Here is a 22550-nt window from a genome sequence, read left to right as displayed (position 1 = left end):
GGATGGAATGGTGCAATGGCTGCAGTTGATTAAGCTCCGTATGCGTTGGCGGTGACAACGCTGTTTCCACGACATGGTTGCCTTGCTTTTGTTACTTGATATCACAGAACGTCACATACTATTTCCCCCAATCGGGCATGAATCGTGTGCTTCTTGATCCTATTGCTCTCTTAATCATTACCCCTCCTTGCACCAGCTCTTCCTTTTTTCGCGGCCTTCTGCTTCTCCCTCGTAATCCTCCTCTCTGCCTTGCTCTCATATCTGAATTTCTTTTTCTTTTCCTTCTTAGGCCATTTCTTCTTCTCCTTTGTCTCCTTCTCCACCGGCTTTACCTCGACCTCTTCCGCTGTCTCGCTATCTTCATGGTCCACAAGCTTCTGCAACCCATCCTTCGAAATATCGACAGCTTCAACTGTAACGGTGGTATATTTATCCTCGTCCACATACTCCTCTTCATGGTCCACTTCATGGTCCACCGGCTCTGGTGCTACATCCTCTTCAATGCCATTCCATGCTTCCTCGTCACCGTCCACATCCATGCCCGACGTCTTGCTAACCTGCAACAAAGCATTCACAGCTTCGACATGCTCCTGTAATTCCTGCTTCCTCTCTTCCCTCAGCTGTAATCACAAATTAGCCCCCCGCTCTCTTCCATCCAAGTCCAACAAGGCCATAAAAACGAACCTGCTTCCTCAAAGCAATCCGCTCCTCCTTAGCCTTCTTCTCGGCCTCGGCCTGTGCCTGCTTGATCCTCGCAACCTTGCGCTTGTGAAAGCCCGTCAAGTAATCCGCCCTCTTCTCGAAATCGAAATTGATCTCCTCGATCTTGTGCGTCGTCTTGCGCTTCTTGGCGGGGGGCAGCACGCTTTTTTTCGGCCGCGGGGGGTTGAATATTACTGGTTCCATTGTGGACTGCTGCGTGCCCGCCGAGCAGGGGAAACAATATGGACTTGGGTATTGTTCGAATGCGCCGTGGCCTTCCGTCCTGGACTGAGGAATTCGAAGTCGGTGTTCGAGTTCTTGGGATATATATCCTTTCCTGGGCGAATATTTTGGGAGCGGCAGGGATTATTCTATACGGCAGCCGAGATGCGCGGAGGTGCAATATGTTGATCACGTACCAGACTTATCGAGCCGCATCGTCAAGTAAGGTACCTTAGCAAGCTCAACAGCAGACAGCAACGATGCGTCCCTCAATCGCTGCTCTCGCGGCTTGTGTGGCTGCAGTGCACGCCTTCAAGGATACCAGTCCTTTCATCTTCTTCTCTTCTTCTCCGTAAGCGTCATGATCCCAACCCGTCGCCAAGCTCTCTTCGGTCAACCGCTCTGTTTGTATGCGAGCACTGGCTAACACGAGAGCGATAGATTACCCCCATCCCTCCAGAATGTATCGATGAACCAAGTCCAGAGCGCCGCCGCGGTGTTGAAAACGACCAAGGAATTCCTAAGCTCGTGTCCTTCCGACGTCTACTACATCATCCACCAGCCCTCTCTTCACTCGACGGACCTGTTCCCGGCCTCGGTACCCAATCTGCAGGCTGCGCTCGCGGCCCCGACGGTCCAGACGCGGTATCTGGTCTCGGAAGCGGGAGCGTTGGATGCTGGTGTCAAGCATGATCTGGTGGCGTATTTGAAGGAGAAGTGTGGAGAGACGACGTTCTTGGATGGCGATGCGGAGGTTCAGACTGCGGAGGAGCTGGGGAGTCAGATTAGGAGATATAGCAAGAAGGGGAAGGTGGTAGTGCTTAATACTATGGAGGAGCTTGTGGGGGATAGGATGAGTGGTCAAAGGACGACCATGTTGGATAAGATTGGTATGTTCCCTTCTTCCCATTCCTTTCTTTCCTTGGCCCTTCCGTGCTAATAGGAGGAACAGACCAGTCAATGAAGTATGGCATTTCCCTGATCACGGGCTCGAAAAAGAGTGAGATCGAAGGTCTGGGCCTCTCCTACACGGTTATCTACACCACCACTCCACCTTCCGGAACGATAGAGGAGCAAACCTACGAGCCCCAATTCCAAAACCCAGCACATGTGGATCTGAAGAGGGATCGCAGAGCCGAGCCCAGCGTTATCCCTTGGCCCGGAGTCGACAACGACACCCGTCCCCTCTTTGAGAAGTACCAGTTTCTGACCCCTGGTTCGTAACCCCCCTTCTGCGCCGCTCTGTCTTATGATGAGGAATGCTGACGAGGGCATAATAGGTATCTTCATGGGCCTCCTCACAGGATTGATCCTGATTTCTATTTTGAGTGTGGGTATGAAAGCCATCTCGAGCCTGCAGGTTAGCTACGGAGCTTTTGATAAGGAGATGGGTCCCGCGGCGCAGAAGAAGCAGCAATAGATAAGAGTGGAGCGGTAGGTAGCTAAGGAAGAACTTGGGTATGTTTTTTCGCGGCGAGACTTTGTGTAAACTAGGTATAGTAGGTAGGTAGGTATGGAAAATGGATGCGGTTTTTCTCGCCACGGCTGGTTGGCTTGGTTGTGTAAGGATGATCTATTAGGGGCAAATCAAGATTTTGTTTGTATCCCGTGGCATTGCTTTGTGTCTCTTGTCCCCAGTTATGCTTGGATCAACATATGACTTGGTGATCTTGAGCACATGCTATCTAGCTTTTCCTACACAAGTATCCAAAATCTATTCCCTGCAACGCCATCAGACTATATTCCATTTTTCAAGACCATCTCAAACGCCAAACACCACCCCCACCACCACAACACTTCCCCTCCCACCTATTTCTCAGGCGCGTCGGGCAATCTTTCAATCGCATACTTCCCCCTCGCAACACTCAAAATAGGCACTGGATAAACGAGTTAGCAGCGACCGACCAGCGAACCAGAACCCAACTTCCAACTTACCACCCGGCACCTTCCTCACCCTCCTCTTCAACTCTCTATCGTTCGTCGCAACGATGTAGATCTTGTGCTTCTGAACACGATCCACAATGCAGTCATCAGCATACGTGCCCTTGTGATCGCAGCGGATGCGCTCCCAGCGCTCGTCGCGCGCGATCCGTAGCGCGATCCGGTATCGCGGCCCTAGCTTCTCGAGCTCGGCCATCACGCAGGACGTGATGCAGGGGATACATTTGGCATACAGAGTGTCCATCAACGTCTCGAGTAATGGCAGTTTTCGCTGCACCGTGTGGGAGAGGAAGTTGGTATCGATGAGGATGCTGGGATGGGTTAGCTTGGGTGGGGGAAGGGGGGAGAAGATGGGGAGGGCAGGTACTTACTTGTAGGGAGGCACGAGAGCAGTGTTGTATTGGAAGAAGAGCGCGGAGGATACTTGAGGTCTGTGATGGTGTCAGTATATCCATGGAGGGTGAGTGGGCGGGGAGCTGGGGAGCTGGGGGAGATGGGAGAGAATGCATACACTTCTCGCACGACCTCGCTGCCCTTGTCTGCTTTCTTGGCCCCTTCCTCGCCTTTGTTCTGGTTCTTCTTCAGCCGTGCATCGTTCTGCCCAATGATTCGTTTGACCTGGCCATGTTAGAATGTGGGGTAGGGAGAGAAGCTTTACTCTGGGGTATCTGGAACTCACAGCACCAAACTTGCGGGTTTTCTTTGCGGTTCCCATATTGAAGCTGACGTCTGTATCGCAGTATCAATTCAGAAGCGGGATATGGCTTGTCAAGGTTGCGGTGTGGTCGTCCTGTGCGGGCAGCGCAAGTCTTGGGGTTGAGGCTCTTTTCAACTTCTACTTCTCAACTTTCTTCCACGAAAAGACAAAAATCGGATTCTGCCGCTCCCTGCCGCCTTCCCGCCGATCCTTGCCTCTTCGTCACTGGGACAACCACTAGTCTAATAATAGTATGGGGCGCGGGGAGCTAACCCGCATCGGGCCCTCGCGTAGGCCAGCCACCAATGTCTCTCCAGTCCCCAGCCCCGTGACCAGCCGCCTGACTTTCCAGGCACGGACAGCCACCTCGTTCTTCATGATTCCTCATTCCTTGCGCTGAATACGAGTCTTCTTCTCTTCTTCTTCTTCTTCTTCTTTTCAACCTTCAACCCACATTCGTTCTCCTCTTTACGACTCTACGATCCTCGTCTCTCTGCCCCCCTTCTTCCGAGTCACTCGTTTGTGCTCAGTTTCCCCCGGAAGAGTCAAGGCGCTGTCTCCTGCCAAGAGGGGGATCTGAATAGGAGAGACCCCTGGCCTGGGTTAGAGATCCGTGGCACGACAACGACGGAGTCAGGCATCATAAACACTGTTGGGACAACGGCTTCACGATTGACCACGACGATTGACGCATTTCCACACTCGACGACAGCCTCGATCATCGTCCCGGCCCAAACCGCATATCAGAACCGCCTCTCCTCCACCGAGCATCGATCGCATCATGAGGTTCCAACGACCAGCGCCTCTCCATTCCCTCGTTGCGGGATTGGGTCTCCTCGTAATGACGACCTCAGCAGCTACTACAGCGGCTGATGCAGGACCCAATCTCTCCTCCCTGGTGGCCTCCGAGTCTGCCGCAGAAGCAACAACCGCCCCAACTGCAACTGCAAAGAACACGGACAGTGCTGCTGCGACCAATACCGACAGTGCTGCTGCAACTAATACCCACAGTGCGGCTCAATCCAATACCGATAGTGCTGCTCCCACCAATACCGACAGTGCAGCTCCCAGCAACACTGCTGCAACGAACACCCACAGTGCAAGTGCAACTGCAACTGCAAGTGAGACCGGCAAGACCAACAGTAAAGGTCCAACCACTACCGCTTCGGAGACTTCAGTCTCTGCCAATCCTACCATCACTGGTGGCATCTCTTCCTCGTTAAGCGGTAACATCCCTACAATCACGGGTACCAACACCAACACCAAGAGCGCTGGTGTCCCTACGAATCTTCCCACGCTCTCCGGTGCATTCACAATTGTCGCTCCATCTGTCCCCCCAACCGCCGATGCCCCATACATGCATCAATCCAGCGCCCCCGAAGGAACCATTTTCATCATCGCGGGTGCCATCATTGGTTTCTTCGCCTTAGCTGTCATTGCATGGCGCGCCCTCATGGCCTACTCCCTTCACCAGAGCATCAAGCGCGCAGCCATGCTTCAAAACATGCCGGACTCAAAAGCTGCCTTATTCACAACACCTGTGGCGCCATTCTATCAATATAAAGACCGGGAATCTACCATATCTCTAGCAGGACTAGGGCCCAAATCTGGAAAGAAAGGACCACCACGACCCCCGGCTGGTGCTGGCGCCGCGCCCCTTTTCTTCTCGCCAACAGCCGGTGCAGGTGGCATTCCAAACCCTGGAAATCGCGGTTCGAATTATCTCCCTGCTGGTTACTACGCCGCTGGCGCCTCACAACTAGGTAACGGGCAAGGAATGGCGCACATTGGGTCCGGTAACTCCATCTCCCTCTCAAACCTAGGGCCCACGCGAGACGGTTACGGAAGAGCGAGGAGTGTCGGAACTAGCGAGCCTGGTAGTCCGTATATGAATGCGGCCCAAAGCTCCAGTACCTTGAATCTAAGCCAGCCGATGGGGGACCGTAGAGCCCCGAGTGTGTATCTGGATGATCTTTTTGATAGCGAGAACGCCCCCCCGGTTCCAGGACATGCGAGGAACCCGAGCGCGCCCAGGAATTCGGCGAGATTCTAGGAGGGATTTGAAACTTTTTGCGTGTTTGGCCCACGGGGGCAGGTTTCGTAGCGTGCTAGGTGCGATATGCCGGTTTCGTATATATGGTCGGTCTCTTATGTAATGGTTGGATGGAAGCATTGGCAACAAAGCATGGCGTTCATTGCTTGTATAAGAACTCGGGATTTTTTTGTATTTCATCGGCGACTGCATAGGATGGTACGATTGCTATTGGAGCAAGAAGAAGAAGGAAAGAAGGATTCATGGTCGAGTACATATAATGAAGCGGTTGATATCATTAGAATAAAACCTCTTTTCTACATAATCCCCTTCGCAGGGCCCGCCAGCGGTGTTGGATCTCCCCCCTCTATACCTTACCCAACCGATTAACTGACAAAGTCTCCATCTCGACTCCTCTCCCCCGCCAACCCGCACCTCATCCTCGGATACGCCAACAACTCCATGATGGCCCCGTCATCCCCATGATACCTCTCCAAATACACACATATCGCCATCCCCTCCAACATCGTCCTTCTCTCCAGCCACCACACCGCATTCCCAACCTTCGCATACCAATACGCCAACAGCAGCAGCGCCCGCGCATCCCGCTCCTCAAGCAACCTCTTGAACGCCGCCGGTAGATGTCCGATGAACGACAGGAACGGTAGGATCGTGTCGCGCGTACACTCTATCGTTAGCAGTGGCGCCAGCGCTCGCAAGACCTCATAGTACGGATTTTTCTCATCCTGGTTCGTCTCCGTCTCCTCTTCCTCACGTAGTCCGCACAGAATAGCGAACTGCCGCGGGATCGGCGTGCCGCCAGCGGGAGTCGCGATCGCGTGCGCCATGCTATAAAACAGACTCTCCGGCCGCGTCGGGTCCGTCAGCTGCCTCACCGCGGCCTTGTTCTCGGTCATGCGGATCCAATCTAGATCGGAGGGCGAGCGCGGTGTCAAAGGCCATGCTTCGTCGGCGCGCGACGCTTCGAGCCAGGAGCAGGCGGCGATGCCGAGGAGCGCGGCTGTGGCCCATAGAGCGTCGCGGTCGGCGTCCTGCAGGGGAGCCGAGAGCTTGGCGTTTAGGAGCGCGGCGGCCCGGGTCAGGTGGTAGAGCGCGATGCTGGAGAGGCGGCTGGTGGGGGAGGGCGAGAGCTGGCGGTCGTGTAGCGCGGTGAGGGTTTGGATGGCGTGCATGAGGTAGGGATGCTAGATGGTTCAGTTCAGTTTTGCGGATGATGGGATGGGATGGGATGGGATGGGATTAATGGATGGCTGGAGTGAGTGCTTACACCGCAGGCAAGCTCGAGATATACTCTCTGGAAAATGATCCCTCCTTGGGGAGTCCCTATGGAGAGGACAGTACGCATACAGAACCTAGACAATCGACTCCGGCTCTCCCTATCGAGCTGGATCCTCGAATAGTCGTCCGCGACGCAGGGCAGTCCCGGGTCTAGACATCGAGGTACCTCATCAACATTTGCAGGGAGCAGCCGCTGCCGGGGCGCTGGTGGCGGCGCCGCGTTCTTCCTGATCGTCCCTATCATCATCACCGTGCCGCCGAACGAGGTCTGGAGATCTGGAGCTTGCGGATCGTCGTAGTTGCAGGAGACGTGGAAACTGATGCATTTCTGGCATTGGGGTCTGGTCTCATCGCACTAGGAACGGGGGCACTTGTTAGTTTGCTTTCTTTTTTTTTCTATCCTCTTTTTGTGTTCTTCTTTCTTTTCTACATGAAACCCTGCCGGAGCTGCAAATAAGGGGGAGGGAGGGTTCTGGAGTTCGCTCACTTTCACGCGTCGAAGCTTGCAGTTCCGACAGCCTCGTCTGGATTTCTGATGCGCTCTACGTTTACGCTGGCCTGGCTCAGAGCTCTCCTCTCTGCTATTCTTGTTTTGCGGCGGCACTGTCATGGTGTTTTATGTCTTGGTCACGTGGATGCTTGAGCTGAAGAACGGCAAAGTGAGGAAGGTCACGACAGGGGAAAGGATTATTCTGGTCATTGCCCAGTAAAGAGGAAAATCAAAACGCATGCACTTTCTGATGATGAAGTGAGAAAGAGGCGAAGTGGAGTGAAATGCTTTGCTTTGAGTTGTTGGCTGTTTAGTCTGACTTGTAAGGTAGTAGCCGTGGAGTTGAGTTCGTGAGGTCAAACGTCAACCAATCTGAACCTTCCGCCTGGATTGCGCTAACCTCCTGTCGTATTCATCTCACGTGAATCCCACCGTGATTGGTCCGCGCTAAACCCTGTCCGGCCTCATATATATAGCGGACGGAGGAAATATCCTAAGTCCACGGATTACGATTTCACATCCAGAGTATAAAGACATGGAGAACTCGGATTTAAGACTCGTATGTCCTTCACACTGGTGCGGTCAGTGACCGTGTTCCCGGGGGCTGAGATTTTGAGAGTAGTTCTCTCCGCAAAGCTCCTTGGATGAAGCCGTGGTATATAAGCTTGCGAGTGCTGCTGTTTTGAAAGCCGGATTCCAAACATAGTGCATAGCAAGAGCATCTCAGTTTTCACTTATTACTAATTTCAACATGTCTGATATCAAATCCGAGCCTCTTCCGTCTACCTACCGCGCTCTCATGTGCTCCGGCGTTGGCGAACCTCTCACCATACAAACCCTTCCAATCCCAGATGCTGTCCCAGGAAGCGTCATTGTCCGCATCCTGGCAAGTAGTGTTCACACAGGAATAGAGCAAATGCTCGCTGGCAAGGTTGCAGGCCTATCAATCCCCACTCCTTTCGTCCCTGGCACCAGGGCAATCGGGCGTGTCGCCATCGCCGGACCCGACACCACCTCCCTTGAAGTCGGCCAGCTGGTTCTCCTCGAGCCTTTTATTCGTGGCCGTGATGACCCAAACGTGCAGTTCCTCTGGGGCTTCGGCGTCTTCGGTACCAACCCCAAGGCGCTGAAGCTGATGGAAGGCACGTGGCGCGATGGTCTATTCGCCGAATACGCACGAGCTCCTCTCGAGAACTGCTTCGCGCTGGACGAGAGACTCCTCCTAGGCAGCCCGGCTGCCGGTGGTCTGGGTTACTCTGTCGCTGATCTCACCTTACTCTCGACACATGTCGTGGCTTATGGCGGGTTCAGAGGCATCGATCTCAAAGCTGGGGAAACCGTCATTGTCGCACCGGCCACGGGGGTCTTCAGCGGCGCAGCAGTTGAAGTAGCCTCCGCACTAGGCGCTCGAGTTCTTGCCGTAGGCCGGAATATCGAGGCATTGCAGGAGATCGCAGCTCGCAACGCAAGGGTCAGCATCGTGCAGCTGAAAGGCAACGTCGAAGAGGATCTTGCGAGTCTGAAGAAATTCGGCCCCATTGACGCTTACCTTGACATCTCGCCGCACTCTGCTAGCGACTCGACGCATATCCGGACTTGTCTTATGGCCGTTAAGCCTTATGGTAGGGTGTCGCTGATGGGCACTGTTGCGAAGGATATCGCTATCCCGTATGTGGTGGCCATGCTGAATAACCTGACGATTCGCGGACAGTACATGTATGAGAGGGACGATGTGAGAGGAATCATCAAGCTTGCTGAGGCGGGCGTGCTGAAGCTTGGAAAGGAGGCGGGGCATAGGATCGAAGGACGGTTCCCGCTTGAGGAGTGGGAGAAAGCTTTTGAGGTTGCGGCGCAGAACCCAAGGGTTGGGAAGTCAGTCATCTTTACTCTATAGAAAAGGAACATTCTTTGTTTTTAGTTGTCTTCTGATATATGGCCAACACATGTAATTGAATTGAATACTTCGCAATAATCAGAGTGCTGCATTTAGGATTTAGACAAAGCAGAGCAAGCGACATGAATTAGGCCCTTTGGCAGCTAGCACACGAAATGTCGTAGGGTTGACGAGTTTGAGGCGGTAAATGGTGGAAAACGTTGATCTTGTGTTTTAGGGATCTTAAGGGTCTCAGGGTCTCGAGGGTCTGTCTTGACTCTCAAGGGTCTCAGGGGCTCAGGGGTCTCAGGGGAAAAGGAGTGGCGATATATCGATACTATATACACCCTTCATCATGACTCGGCATAAACAGCACACAACAGGCAACGCGAATCCTGATGTCCCGAATTTCTGCTTCTTCCCCCGCTGGAAGAGGGAATTCACGTAGTACTAACACAACACATAAACGGTCTCTAAACCCATCCATCTCTAGCATCCGTGTTAGAAACCTGACTGTTAAACGCAATAACTCGATTTCCTAATCGGGTAATACTATATTACCGGTAGATCAAGAGTCAGATTTTGCTTAGAGTTTGATATAGAGTTTTTACTAAGAGCCACTTTACTACCTACTCTACTATAGTAATAAAGCTCTATTACTATAGATCCGTTATACTAATTTACTACTATTACCTATATATAAAGCCTCTTTTTAATCCTACTTTAGTAGTTTAATTTAATTTAGTTTAATCAAATCTACTTAATTTGCTCCCTTTAATCGATCACTAATTCGTTCTATTTAACAATCCGTAATGGCCTCCCCTTCACAAATTCTCGCCCATGCAAAACGTGATCAATTTAAAATCGTTGGCCGTGGCTCCGTCGCAGAAGTAAGTCTATCGGGTGATTAACACTGAGCTAGCTCTCAAGATCGCTTTCGAACCTGGCGAGGCCGATGCTGTCGAGAAGCGGATGTATGAGCGACTTGGTACTTCTCATCCTCTCATATTAAAATGCTATGGTGAGGCCGAGTCGGTACTTGGGAAGGGTTTAGTGCTGCAATATCTGCCTGTAGGAACACTGGCAGGGAATCTAGAGTTAGAGAGGTTTCCTATTGAGAGGTCGCAGTGAGTAGGTACCTAGTCAGTGACATGGCGGCCCTCCCCTTAGTTTAATTATTAACCAAAGAATATTGAGATGGCCGGCCCAAGCAGTCGAGGCAATAAGATATATTCATTCTAAAGGAGTCATCCATTGCGATATTGGCGCTCACAACTTTCTGATCCAAAACGATGGTTCCATTGCTTTAGCAGACTTTTGTGGATCAATTCTTGATGGCTCAACAAGTCTTGCTGCCACCTCAGCCCGGTCGGTATTCAAGACCGCTCCCATTGGCGGATCGATTGTCAAACCAGACGGAGAAAGACGATATCTTCGCGCTGGGCACTGTTTTATACGAGATCAGCGTTGGACATCGACTATATGCTGATAGAAGTGACGGTGAGATTTGGGAGCTTTTTCAGAAACGAGAGTTTCCATGCCTCACCGGTCTTGCTAGAAGCTTACGCTCCGTGATTGAGAAGTGCTGGCGAGACCAGTACAATAGTACTGAGGAAGTCAAATCCGATTTAGGTAAAACCTCTTCCTCTGCGCCCTTAGAGAAAGGGGCTGGTAAAACGTATGTAGATATAGCTATTGACAGATTATAAATTTTGAAAGAAGCAAAGGATTGCTGCTTCGTTGAGACAGACGTGAAGAATCATGTGTTTACCAAAAGTGGTTCCCGGAAAGAGCACCTAGAATGTCCCAATGAGCTTCATTAACTCAAGACATACTCCGGTCAGATCCGTAGCTTAGAAGCTCGAGAGATGATGTCCAGGAGAGACGTTTCGAAAAAATGACAAGGTTATGCCCCAGTTTCACTCGGTATCGGAAGATCAAATCCAGTAACACATTCTTCGAGGAGCCGCAAAGCTTCTAAAGAGGGATCTTCACTTCCAAAACCAATATGCTTGTGACAGAACCTGGGATAATCGGTGATCAAGTATTTGCTGTGCCAAAATATTCCTACAAAGGTACATCGACCTGTATGCCCTTCTACGCCAACAATGCAATCCCTGTTGTACAATCCCTTCCAACAATTAACCTATCCGATCCACTCTGTTCAACTTTCTAGCTGTTGTAATCTGCCAGACATTAGCGCGAGCCATCTCCCTATCACCGACAATCGGGAACGTACCTGGCTTCTCGTCCGTTGTCCTCGTACAGGCAGACCCATGGCGTGTCTTCTACCCCTGTAACTTCCCATATCCCTCAAGCGACTGAGGTTCTCTCTCAATTGCCTCCTCAGCTCGTTCTCGATCTTCATGGTGGAGAGCTCGGCCGTGATGGCTAAGATGGTCTTGTTGGGCAAGGAACCGACCTTCGCACGGGGGAAGATGTGGAACTTGGCCATGATCCGGGAGGAGCTCTGGTGGCCAATGCCGTAGAAGGATTCAAGACATTTCTAGGAGAGATGTCAGCGGAAAGCGCCTGGGATGAGCGAGAGAGAGGACAGCCGTACTTTGAGGAGCTGGGACTCGTGGAACGTGTTTCCTAAGATGAAAACCTATACATAGATGTCAGCGCACAGATTAAAGCATAACACTATCTGCAGAACCCACCATCGTGCCAGAATTGAAGCAATTGCGCTGGTGGTGGACAGTACAATTGGATGTTGTCGTCAAAAATCTTCGATGTCGTCGGGAAGCTTTGGAGCCTCACCTGCGCACGTGACACATCGCTACCGTAATCGACACCTTTCCGAAACAGCTGCCCCCCTTATCCGTCCAGCTCGAAGGTCTCCCAATCCTTCGAAAACACCATCTACACCTCTCTCTACCCCCTCAATTTGCCGTCGAGATGTTCGCCATGCAGCGCCTCGTAGTCTCTGCACTACTGATTTTGACCGTGGTCTTCATGTACATGGCCCAGACGGCGGAAGCTGCCAAAGGCCCCAAGATCACCCACAAGGTCTACTTCGATGTCAGCCATGGCGATGAGCCCCTGGGTCGCATTGTGATGGGTCTCTATGGCAAGACTGTCCCCAAGACCGCCGAGAACTTCCGAGCTCTGGCTACTGGCGAGAAGGGCTTTGGATACGAGGATTCCACCTTCCACCGTGTCATCAAGAACTTCATGATCCAGGGAGGTGACTTCACCAGAGGTGATGGCACTGGCGGGAAGTCAAGTAGGTGATGTGGGAGTTGGGGAATGTATCAATGCTAATTCTTGATAGTCTACGGCGCCAAGTTCCCCGACGAGAACTTCAAATTGAAGCACTCCAAGAAGGGTCTCCTCAGCATGGCCAACGCAGGAAAGGACACCAATGGCTCTCAGTTCTTCATCACCACCTCTATTCCAAGGTATGAGACTCGCACCCTCTCTGATTTGCTCGATTCTGACTCGATTAGCCATCTTAACGGCAAGCACGTCGTATTCGGCGAAGTCCTCGAAGGATACGATATCGTGGAGAAGATCGAGAACGTGCCAAAGCAGCCCGGAGACAAGCCCATCACACCAGTCAGGATCACAAAGAGCGGGGAACTGCCAGTGCCAGAAGAAGGTATCCACGTGGACCTATAATGTACTTTCCTACCTGCGTTCTGCGCCTGTTTGGGGGACTCGCTGATCTCTGGCCCTTCTCACAGAGCCGCTATATGGTACAGCCGAATTCCAAAAAGGTATGGAAGAAGTCGATGATGCTCCAGCTCCTCCAGCTCCTACGGAACCCAACGCGGTGCCTGCGAAACCTGAATCCCATGAGTCGCCTGAGGACGAGCATTCTGAGTTAGACCATACTGAATTGGAGCACATTGCGGAAGGATATAGTGTCATGCAGAAAGGATTGTTATTTGCTGTCGTCTTGGGGTGCGTCGCCGTCTACATACGCATGAACAACAGAAAAGGCAAACGATCTCTCCTTCCAAAGACGGTCTGATTATGTAGAAATTCAAACATCATGCGTTTTGTTAGTCAACGCCTACGCATCCCAATGAATCAACTAATGGCTGAGAAGAGTGCTTTAGAAAGACGGATGTGAATTAACCAACTATGGCCAAAATCTCAATATGGCGATCCGAAGCTGGGCAATTTGTCCTCTACAGGCTTCACCCCCTCCCTCTGCATCTTTTCCGCAACCTTATCAACTTCTGCCCAAACCCTCAACACATTCCCGCCCACCACCATGCTCGCTTGCTCATCCGTAATTCCCTGCTTCAACATCTCTCCCACCAAGTCCGGGAACTTACTCACATCATCCAATCCCTCGGGTGTACTCGGGATCCCATCGAAGTCGCTTCCCAAGCCCACGTGCTCATAGCCCACCAAGTCCCCAATATACTTGATATGCTTAACCACCTGCTGCAACGTAGCATTCTCATGATCCGTATCAGGCAACCCCACGGGAGACTCCGGGTTCTCGACACAGCTGATGAAATCCGGCGCGAAGTTGACCAGCACCACGCTATTGGTCTTCTTCACCAGGTACAGGATTTCGTCTGGCACGTTGCGCGGATGCGGGCATACCGAGTACGCCGACGAATGCGAGTAGATGACGGGCGCGGCGGAGCCGGCCCAGCCCTCGGAGCCGCCCAGCACGTCCCGCATCACGGCTACGCTCACGTGCGATAGGTCGACGATCATGCCCATGCGGTTCATCTCCTGGATGAGCTGCTTGCCGGCAGGCGAGATGCCGCCCCAGTACGGAGGGGCCTTCTTGGTGCCGCCGGGGATCTCGAGGAGCGCGGCGTCGGCGTAGATGTTGTGGCAGTTGTGGGTTAGGGTGGCGTAGCGGACGCCTAGGGAGTGGAAGAGCCTGAGGTTGGAGAGGGAGTTGCCGATTTGGTGGAGGCCTTCGATAGCGAGGGGAGAGATTAGAAGGCCGGATTTGAAGGCTGAGAGGGCGGTGCTGGAGTTGGGTGGGAGGGAGAAGTGGGTGGGGTAGGCGGATTGGAGACGTGTTAGGACGTCTATTTGGGCGAGTGTGAACGCCACGGCTGGTGTGAAGTAAGTATATGAATGGGTGATATAGAGAATGATGGACAACGTGAAGGGGTATGCAGCCGGGATATATCGATTGAGAGTCTGAGCTCAGGAATCATGACTTACACTCAGCATAGTTCTCGTCAGAGAAGTCACTTCCATTCGCCGGACAAGGAACGTAAGCACTCCAGAAAGCCCCTCCATTTTTACCCGCTTTAAGTCGAGGGAGGTCGACTTCGCCAGGCATCCCACCTAGCTCAAACGGTGTTGTGAAGTTCTCCTCATAAATACGATTATTGTAGAGGAACCTGATCAAGATCGCAAGATCATTATGGCCATCTGATATGCGGTCAGGAGAAGGCTAACAGCAAGCATCGGGGCCAATTACCAATCAATGGAGTCTCTGACAATATCCTGTTGACTCTCTCTTCCAGGGTGTCTGGCCGCGGCTTTGAATCGCCCAGGAAGTGCTCGCGGAAGAAGGTTGAGAGTAAGATCAGACCCAGACCGACAACAAAGCATAACTTGAGCAACACAAAAAACAACATATCTAAACGTTTCCGGGCTTGTTGATTGACCCCTTTCTCAACCTCTTCCCTGGTGACATAGACATTCTCGATGCTTGGAGGTCGAGACCCTTGATCAACCTCAGGGGCGCCACTGTCTTTGGGCAATAGCGGATCCTGCTCTTTGGAATGGCGAGGCATGATGGACAACGTAAATGAGTTGTATGAAATAGACACAGTGTCAGCCCTTCCTGACAGTCCGCATCTAATATATAAACAAACAATACAATTGCTCGCTTTGCCTTGAAGGATGGGGGTTGTCGTCTTCGCCGCCGGCCGTCATATGATAACTTGATAAGAGCTAGAGGTCCCGTGCTCGGCTGTCACGTGATCCAATTTGCATGAAACGGTCTAGCCCCTTTCAGACTTCTCCAGGATGGAATTCGAACTCGGAGGAGCGTGACAGCCACGGGGGAACCCGAATTCGACGCCAGATCTCTGAATGCCTTCATCTTCACTCCTTTTCGGGTACTTCTGCGCAGACCCAAATTATACGACGTCTTTCCTCTACCTGATCAACTGTACGAATACAACAAAGAGCCTTCGACCATAATCAGGGTCCAGTTCGAACTGAATCAACCTCCACGTTTTTGATTGGCAAGCCCGCGCCGCGCGGACTTCCTGAGCTTCTTCCTGCGATCTGAGTACGATCCTTCGAACGCGGCATCTCTCTTTCAACCTGTACCACTTCGACAACCAGCCATGGCTCCTGGATTCGCGGACTCCTTCTGGTCAGGAGATTACGCAGGAGGTAAGCTGCGTGGCCCAGTTCAATCGATCCTTTCTAACTGTCCACAGGCCTCGGCGTACTCTTTGGCAAGCTTCAGCAAGGCGTCGCGGAAAATGAACAGGTTCTTACCATCGCGCGGATGCGAGCTGAAGCAGAAGACATATATGGGATGCGCTTGGGCGAGATTGGGGCTGCTACAGACAAGATCCAGGGTGGCTTCAATCGCGACGATGGTGCCAGTGTTCGAAAGGTTGAGCAGGTCAAGACTTGCAAATGGCCAGCAGCTGACGGGATTTAGGCATACGATGGAGTGCGAACAGAGATGGACGAGGCCGCGAAGAGCCACCGGAGAATCGCCCAAAGCATTCGAGACCTCGTCGTGACCCCTTTTACAAGATGGTGCGATGCGCATGCTGCCCGAGTTCAGAATTCGCAAGACGATCTGCAAGCACGGATAAAGGTTCACGACAAGCAAGCCGAGCTGGTAAAGAAACTGCGAAGCCAATACTTCAACAAATGCCGCCTGGTGGAAGATATCGAGGAGGAGAATAAGCTGGCATTTCAAAGTCCAGAAACGAGCCCAAAGCCAAAAATTCCAGAGATCAAAGTGCAGGATAAGGAAGAAGAGGAAGAGCCCCTGGAGATCGCCGATGAGGTCTACCAACCAGAGCAAGTCAAGAAGATCCTAACACACATCCTGAATACCGTCAAACTCGGCGAAACGAAGGTTCCTATACTCGGTACATATCAGAACACCACATCTGGAGCGGATATCGTGGACTACCTGCAAAAGCATATGGGAGCAACAAGCGTGAGCCACGCGGAGCGTATCGGGCAAGATCTGATCACCCATGGCTTTCTACGCCTCGTTGGCAATGTTGGCAGTATCTTCGCAAATAGCTCCAAGATGTTTTACCAATGGAAGACGAAGGCCTTCCAGTTGACTGGAATTCCAGAAAAGAAGCGGCCCATGACCCGCTCCTTTTCAGTCCAATCCACCGATACTGTAGATTCTCCGGTCATGGGAACAGTGAGCGAGTATCTGGCAGGATGGAATGTTTTAAACACCACACGTCCAAACGAGACGCCAAGTGATCGACTTCGCAGAGAAGCTGCAGAGGCCGATGAAAAATACAAGGTTGCTGTACGCAGGCTGGATGAGCTTCGCTGCCAACTCGAAGAAGCTATCTTTGAGCACCTGAAATTCCTGGAGCGATGCGAGCTTGACCGGTTGAAGGCAATCAAGACTATCATTCTAGATTTCTCGGGCACAATCAGTAATGTCATCCCAAGCCTGCAGTCCACCGTTGACAAGATGATGCTTTACCAAGAGACTGTACAGCCACTTGGGGACCTTCGGTATCTTCTGGAAAACTATCGTACTGGTGGCTTCATCCCCAAAGTCACTGTTTATGAAAACTACTACAACTCGGCCGATGAGCAGACTTTCGGTGTTGATCTCGAGGCACGAGCACGAGCGGATAGGAAGCGGGTGCCTGCAATCATCACCTCGATCCTCACCTTCTTGGACAATCGATACCCAGACCTCGAGGGCGATGAGGCTCGACGAGGCGTCTGGCTGGTTGAAGTTCCACTTCAGCAAACCCACCGCTTAAGATCTGTGCTCAATACCGGAAAACCTTTCTCCCTCGATATCCTGGATCAATTCGAAATCCCCATTATTGCTAGCGTCCTCAAATTGTACTTGTTAGAACTACCAGGTATGTGAAATCCTCTCCATCTTGTAGATTTACTGACACAGAGAAGACTCCTTGGTCTCGTCACACGTTTATGAAATTATGAAAACCATATACAACACCCCAGCTGCCGACTCGAGCGAGTCGACCCGCATCTCCGTCCTTCAGAACACCCTTAGTCAACTACGCCTGTCAAATATCGCAACATTAGATGCGCTGATGACACACTTTACCCGACTTATCGAGCTCACATCGGCCGACGATGCCTATGTTGCTGCTCTGGCTACCTCTCTCGCACCCTGCATATTGCGGCCAAAGACGGAGACCTCAATGACAATGGAAGAGAAATTCTCCTACCGCCTCATCCGCGATCTTCTCGCTCACAAAGAAGCCATATTCACGGAACTGAAACGAGCCGCAGCTTCGCTCAGTCACAGCGGTAGCGTCACGCAGCGACCCCGTGCCGTTAGCACCGACGAAAGCAACCGAAAAGCCAACATGGAAGCACGTTCTCGCGCAATCATTGCTGCGGGCGGTACACGAAGCAGAGCAACAAGCCCGCAGCCCACTCCTAGCCGTGGTGGCCACCGTCGAGATCGTAGCTCAGGGCCGGCAGAAACCAGATTCCCGATCGTAGCCTCGCCAACCACGTCAGACCAAACGAGACATACAAGAACCGCCACCAATCCGAGTACCAGACACAGTCTCGAGGTACCTGACACTCCACCCAAGATGGCTGTTGAAACATTCAATGGGACAGCATCGGCAACGGTGCCTATGAAATCCCTGACTAATGGCTCTGGGGGAAAGAGTATCACGAGTGCTACCTATATGCCCGGCATGGATGATGGAATCGACGGACCTGTGATTGAGGACGCTGGTGTAGAAAAGCGAAACAGTCTCGGGCGATCGGGAGCCACCAGCGGAAACAGATTCTCAGGCGGCAAGCCCGGCGCCCTGAGTCGGATGAGCCAGGACCAAGCCAAGCGGGATAGCGTGGGCAGCGCTCAGGGAAGTGATGATGGAGCAAAAGTGGGCGTGAGCCTGACGGATAAGCCGATGGATGACTGATTGACTGATTGATGTGCATTTGGGGATACGGGATTCTTGGGAGGGAAAAATCTTAAAAACAGCATGAGAGATGATGATGGAAATGCGAAAACTGGGATCAGTGGGCTTGTACGATATGAATAGGATGATAGGTGCTTACATGGAATATGAACGCGATGGTTGATACCCTTGCCTCGTTACTCAGGACCGGATCTGTTTTCTCGTTATTGTCTTTCCCTATTGTCTGTCGTCTTCTGGTAGTCGGTAGGTAGTGAGAGAAGTCCCCATACAGCTCTGCAGTTAGATAAATACCTATGCTCAGTATTTTCTGAGGTTATACCGCATAATTAGATCCTTGTTCTACGCAGGTACACAATTCTAAATCACAATCCCTAACTCTCCTAATATCATCCAAGACCTCCCCCGCATCCCCATACTGTTCTCTCCAACAACTTCTCAGTGATCCTCCCCAGCCCCTCCCCTCCAATTCTTATAAAGCCCGCCCATCTCATCCTCATTCTTTCCCGCATACTGTTCCCCACCAGTACGCATCTCATAAAAGATCGAATCTAACGCAAAATGTATCATCAATCGGGAGATATCGATGATCTGGACGAGCACACGATATATATATATCATAACCACCACTAAAATCCTTGCACCCCCTCATAAAGAACAGCTCTCGAAGTCCGCAAGTATATGAGATTTGAATCTTGCGTTACTAGGATGTTCCGCACGTTGAGATAGATCGCAGTGGATGGTTTTATGTTGATAGATGGATATAAGACACGGCTCTTCTGTGATCTGCAAGCACTGTGATCTTCTTCTTGACTCCATATTGTTGGCGTACTTATTTGTCTAAGATATCCCTTCTCATGATACTCGAGAATGAAGCCGGAGAGCTCTTTGGCCCGAGATATTTCATCCGGAGATGATGCGATCCTAGGATCTCGTAGGCGGTTGTTTCATATTGGATGGCGTTCGAGGACGGATTTGTCGACGCCGCCGAAAGGCACTTTTTGAACTATCTTAGATGAATGTCGGAGGATCATTCCGGTTAAACCACAGCCACGGTTCTTGGATCATCCATTATTGGGAGGGGGTTGAGGAGATGGAGAATGGAGGGTGGGTTGGGATGTGTTTCTATATAAAGTGCAGGATGCAGGGTTTCAGCCACTATTCTTGGGTACGCAAATAGATATCTTGAATTTACAGAAATATGTAATGATGACATCCCCTAGTAGATTCACTATCGTCAACCATCAAAGACCACTACTCAGGGCCTGAGATTGATTTGACAAAGCGGCTATCGTCGAGACTGAAAGTTGTCGCACGCAGGAGAAACTACGATTCAATCTCCATAGGCTCCATCACAACCCCCTCATCTATAAATCCCAAGCCATCCATACAACGTAATGTGTAATCCACCAAATAACTCTCGTCAACCATCCCCTCCACCCTCTTATAATGTCTATCGCTATAGACCTTTAGCGCATCGAAGACGTCCCCGACACTCTTCCCCTTCCTTCCCTTGATCTTCAGATTACACAGCCGCGTGGCGGGATAGCTCTTCATCACCACTGACAAGATCTTCTGGGCTACAGTCACCGTCTTATTATTCGTGTTCCAATCTCGGATACGGAGTAGGAGGGTGAAAAGCTGCTCATCGGATAGATTTGCAAGGACTTCGTCTACGGCTTTGGAGCCGCAGAGGCTGTCTGGCTCGGGAGTATTCTGCGTCACTACAGATGTAAAAAGTGAGAGCAAGCGTCCAGGATGGTTGAGTTGCAGCGCGAGGGTGATGGCTTGGCGGTATGAGCCCGCGTGGATATAATTTTGCAGCTCCTGCTCCTGCTCCACGAATTGCGTAGCGGCGGCGGCAGTTGCGGCTTGAGTTGAAGCTGTGGTGTCTTTCCAGAACGTGACGGTGGAGTCGCCGCTCCCTGATACAATCGTATTGGTGACAGGATGCACAGCCAGTGCCCATACTCGGTCTTCGTGGTTGTCGAGCGTCGTCTCGAGTTCTCCCGTGTTTGCGTCCCAGACTTTGACAAGCCCATCTCCACCTGCACTGGCAATCTGCACGTGTTTTCTACCTTTCTCTTCTCCGGGGAGGCGTAACCATAAGACTTTGAGAACACTGTTCGCGTGTCCCTCGAACGTACGTACGCAGCTGTAATCGGAAAGATTCCATATCTTGACCGTCTTGTCTCCGCTTCCTGTCACGATAAGACCTCTTCCAGCAGCAGGACCACTCTCACCGGTTATGGTTGGCGTATCCTTCGGTGCGAATTTGACAGACCAGACACCTCGCCTGTGACCTCGGAGAATCCCTTGCACTTCTCCTTCCTGGACTGACCAGATCTTCACTGTTTTGTCTTGGGAGGCGGAGGCAAAGAATTGGCCAGTGTGATGAATATCTATAGCGTTGATGTCTTTGTCGTGTGCTTTTCTGGTATACAGCGCTCTTGGTGCTTTACGGGTAACGCCATTTGGAATGTCCCATCGTTTTACTGTTTGGTCCTGGGATCCCGTCAAGACAAACTCAGGGGGGTGATCTTGAGGAGATTTGAAAGCGGCTGATGATTCAGGAGGCGCTACTTGTGGTAAAGCAATCGCACCTAAAGATTCCGCATGCCCACTAAAAGTAGTGTGGCAGGAGAAGGAGTTGTTCGCAGGATCGACCCTCCATAGCCTGGCAGTGTTATCCTTAGCCCCGGTAGCAATCCAGTAGCCTGACCAGTCGATAGAGAGACAAATAATGATGTCGTCGTGACCTTTCAGTTGGGCAACATCTGCACCAAAATACTTTCCATTATCAACTGAATCACCCTGGGCGAGAGATACGATCCGGATCTCTTCCGAGTTTGTCGCAAGGGCCAGCAGCGATCGGTCTGGAAGGAGGTAGCCAAGATCGATAATTTCATCGTGAGTTCCGGATATTCGTCTCAGTTGTTCCAAAGGAGCGATAGTAGCCGTGGAGTCGAGGTCTTTCAAGGAAGCAGTAGCATGGAGAACAATGGTATGATCCGTCTGCACAGACAGAATGAATCCTAGATCTCGAAAGAATATGGCGCTGACAATGGAGTCCGCTTCGTTCTTTGCTGCTTGCGGCTTTGTGACCTCTCTTCCATTGTCTGTTTGCCAAATTCGAATGTTTCCGTTTGCCCCACCCGTATACGACAACCTCCCCGCCTCAAGGAAACCAGCCGCTTCGACCTCCTCGAGTACAGGGACCACCTTCCTAACCTTCCATGTTTTCGCATCCCACCACATGATGGTTTTATCCCTGCTTGCTGTGAGCAGAGCATTCTCTTCCGGCGAATAATCTAAAGCTCGAACGTCTGAAACATGTGAATCCAGGACGGAGGCACAATTCCGGTTGTATAGATCCCATATTCGAACCTTGCCATCCTGACTTCCAGACGCAAGTCTAAAACCTCTTGTGGCTTCATTTTTAGAATCATCTTCTGCTTCATGCTTTGTTCGCTTCTTCCGATTCCTCGCTGAAATCCCGGTCTCCTCTTCCTTGTGGCTCGCGACCAGCTCGAAAAAGTGCAGAGCGGAGATGAGGACATTGGGCCCCCGGAATGTGTGAGTATTGTAGCCTCCTAATATATCCCAGACTTTAACTACTCCATCTGCAGCTCCTGTAGCCAACAGCGTGCTTGTCTGATCCACGGCAAGAATTACGACCGGAGTCGTGTGGGGCTTGAGCGTTCGCAGGAGTTCGCACTTGACATCGTCGGCGGAAGTTGGAGAGGGAGTGAGAGAATATATCCGCATCGATAGTGAGCGCGAGCATATGATGAGGTGAGAGGCAGACGGTGTTACTGTTCGAGAAATTAGCCATGCGCCGGGTACGGGTGGTCTGATCGAGCCTACGGGTCATTGTAGATATAAGCTCTCCATCCTGGACAGATATTAGTAGGCAGAACTTCCATTGACCAAGAAGACGACTTACCCCTTCAATTTTCGCAAGCTGCCTCCCGGTATTGAGATCCGTGAGCAAGGCATCTTCCCCTAATGTAGTCGCAAGAATACGGCCGTTTTGTTCGAGGGTGACACTGCCACCAGTATATATGGGTTGGATTGTATGTTCCACTTCGAAGGTGGTCTGGTATGGCGCTTTGCTAGCCATTGTAGAGGCGTGGAGGGAGCGCAGTAACGCTGGTCGAGGTATAAATATGAAGTCGCCGTTGATTGTTTTCTGCTCAGTTTTTAAAAAG

General features: G+C 51.5%; 12 protein-coding genes across 12 annotated transcripts; 6 read left to right on the top strand and 6 right to left on the bottom strand.

The window, feature by feature from the left end:
• Positions 1–90: 90 nt before the first annotated feature.
• Positions 91–1011, bottom strand: M430DRAFT_40008 (hypothetical protein). The gene is made up of 2 exons (XM_024867360.1): positions 685–1011; positions 91–620 (listed from the first exon to the last, which is right to left on the bottom strand). The coding sequence occupies exons 1-2, from the start codon at positions 904–906 to the stop codon at positions 171–173; spliced, it is 672 nt and encodes a 223-aa protein (XP_024722797.1). The 5' UTR covers positions 907–1011; the 3' UTR covers positions 91–170.
• A 173-nt stretch (positions 1012–1184) lies between these two features.
• On the top strand, positions 1185–2344 carry M430DRAFT_16699 (hypothetical protein; the record flags this gene model as incomplete). The annotated part of the gene is made up of 4 exons (XM_024863509.1): positions 1185–1276; positions 1366–1814; positions 1877–2140; positions 2205–2344. 4 exons carry the CDS (start codon positions 1185–1187, stop codon positions 2342–2344), a joined length of 945 nt encoding a protein of 314 aa, XP_024722796.1.
• Positions 2345–2733: 389 nt separating this feature from the next.
• M430DRAFT_134981 (hypothetical protein) lies at positions 2734–3691 on the bottom strand (the record flags this gene model as incomplete). The annotated part of the gene is made up of 5 exons (XM_024862384.1): positions 3545–3691; positions 3377–3483; positions 3237–3296; positions 2860–3176; positions 2734–2801 (listed from the first exon to the last, which is right to left on the bottom strand). The coding sequence occupies exons 1-5, from the start codon at positions 3578–3580 to the stop codon at positions 2734–2736; spliced, it is 588 nt and encodes a 195-aa protein (XP_024722795.1). The 5' UTR covers positions 3581–3691.
• A 718-nt stretch (positions 3692–4409) lies between these two features.
• On the top strand, positions 4410–5567 carry M430DRAFT_85576 (hypothetical protein; the record flags this gene model as incomplete). The annotated part of the gene is made up of 2 exons (XM_024869634.1): positions 4410–4471; positions 4706–5567. Coding segments are annotated over 2 exons (924 nt in total), but the record flags the coding sequence as incomplete, so codon positions are not given.
• Positions 5568–5879: 312 nt separating this feature from the next.
• Positions 5880–7672, bottom strand: M430DRAFT_116238 (hypothetical protein). Its single transcript, XM_024861627.1, has 3 exons — positions 7381–7672; positions 6883–7248; positions 5880–6799 (listed from the first exon to the last, which is right to left on the bottom strand). The coding sequence occupies exons 1-3, from the start codon at positions 7501–7503 to the stop codon at positions 5981–5983; spliced, it is 1308 nt and encodes a 435-aa protein (XP_024722793.1). The 5' UTR covers positions 7504–7672; the 3' UTR covers positions 5880–5980.
• Positions 7673–8134: 462 nt separating this feature from the next.
• Positions 8135–9277, top strand: M430DRAFT_98267 (hypothetical protein; the record flags this gene model as incomplete). Its single annotated transcript, XM_024870109.1, has 1 exon — positions 8135–9277. The coding sequence occupies one exon, from the start codon at positions 8135–8137 to the stop codon at positions 9275–9277; it is 1143 nt and encodes a 380-aa protein (XP_024722792.1).
• Positions 9278–10068: 791 nt separating this feature from the next.
• Positions 10069–10965, top strand: M430DRAFT_48385 (hypothetical protein; the record flags this gene model as incomplete). The annotated part of the gene is made up of 5 exons (XM_024867997.1): positions 10069–10105; positions 10152–10383; positions 10454–10628; positions 10672–10888; positions 10943–10965. The coding sequence occupies 5 exons, from the start codon at positions 10069–10071 to the stop codon at positions 10963–10965; spliced, it is 684 nt and encodes a 227-aa protein (XP_024722791.1).
• Positions 10966–11202: 237 nt separating this feature from the next.
• Positions 11203–11966, bottom strand: M430DRAFT_116235 (hypothetical protein). The gene is made up of 4 exons (XM_024861626.1): positions 11920–11966; positions 11820–11864; positions 11496–11762; positions 11203–11442 (listed from the first exon to the last, which is right to left on the bottom strand). Exons 1-4 carry the CDS (start codon positions 11920–11922, stop codon positions 11398–11400), a joined length of 360 nt encoding a protein of 119 aa, XP_024722790.1. The 5' UTR covers positions 11923–11966; the 3' UTR covers positions 11203–11397.
• A 191-nt stretch (positions 11967–12157) lies between these two features.
• Positions 12158–12880, top strand: M430DRAFT_97095 (hypothetical protein; the record flags this gene model as incomplete). Its single annotated transcript, XM_024870007.1, has 3 exons — positions 12158–12485; positions 12534–12660; positions 12709–12880. 3 exons carry the CDS (start codon positions 12158–12160, stop codon positions 12878–12880), a joined length of 627 nt encoding a protein of 208 aa, XP_024722789.1.
• A 480-nt stretch (positions 12881–13360) lies between these two features.
• M430DRAFT_97513 (hypothetical protein) lies at positions 13361–14826 on the bottom strand (the record flags this gene model as incomplete). The annotated part of the gene is given in 3 exon segments (XM_024870045.1): positions 13361–14385; positions 14405–14617; positions 14667–14826. 3 exon segments carry the CDS (start codon positions 14824–14826, stop codon positions 13361–13363), a joined length of 1398 nt encoding a protein of 465 aa, XP_024722788.1.
• Positions 14827–15546: 720 nt separating this feature from the next.
• Positions 15547–18342, top strand: M430DRAFT_16690 (hypothetical protein; the record flags this gene model as incomplete). Its single annotated transcript, XM_024863508.1, has 4 exons — positions 15547–15595; positions 15643–15824; positions 15873–17295; positions 17342–18342. The coding sequence occupies 4 exons, from the start codon at positions 15547–15549 to the stop codon at positions 18340–18342; spliced, it is 2655 nt and encodes an 884-aa protein (XP_024722787.1).
• Positions 18343–19665: 1323 nt separating this feature from the next.
• On the bottom strand, positions 19666–22462 carry M430DRAFT_97901 (hypothetical protein; the record flags this gene model as incomplete). Its single annotated transcript, XM_024870078.1, has 3 exons — positions 19666–22154; positions 22207–22234; positions 22286–22462. The coding sequence occupies 3 exons, from the start codon at positions 22460–22462 to the stop codon at positions 19666–19668; spliced, it is 2694 nt and encodes an 897-aa protein (XP_024722786.1).
• Positions 22463–22550: the final 88 nt, after the last annotated feature.

The sequence above is a fragment of the Amorphotheca resinae genome (assembly GCF_003019875.1).
Source record: "Amorphotheca resinae ATCC 22711 unplaced genomic scaffold M430scaffold_3, whole genome shotgun sequence".
Classification (NCBI taxonomy): domain Eukaryota; kingdom Fungi; phylum Ascomycota; class Leotiomycetes; order Helotiales; family Amorphothecaceae; genus Amorphotheca; species Amorphotheca resinae.
Note: the sequence above shows the minus strand (reverse complement) of the source record. Positions and strands in the feature narration are given on the sequence as shown.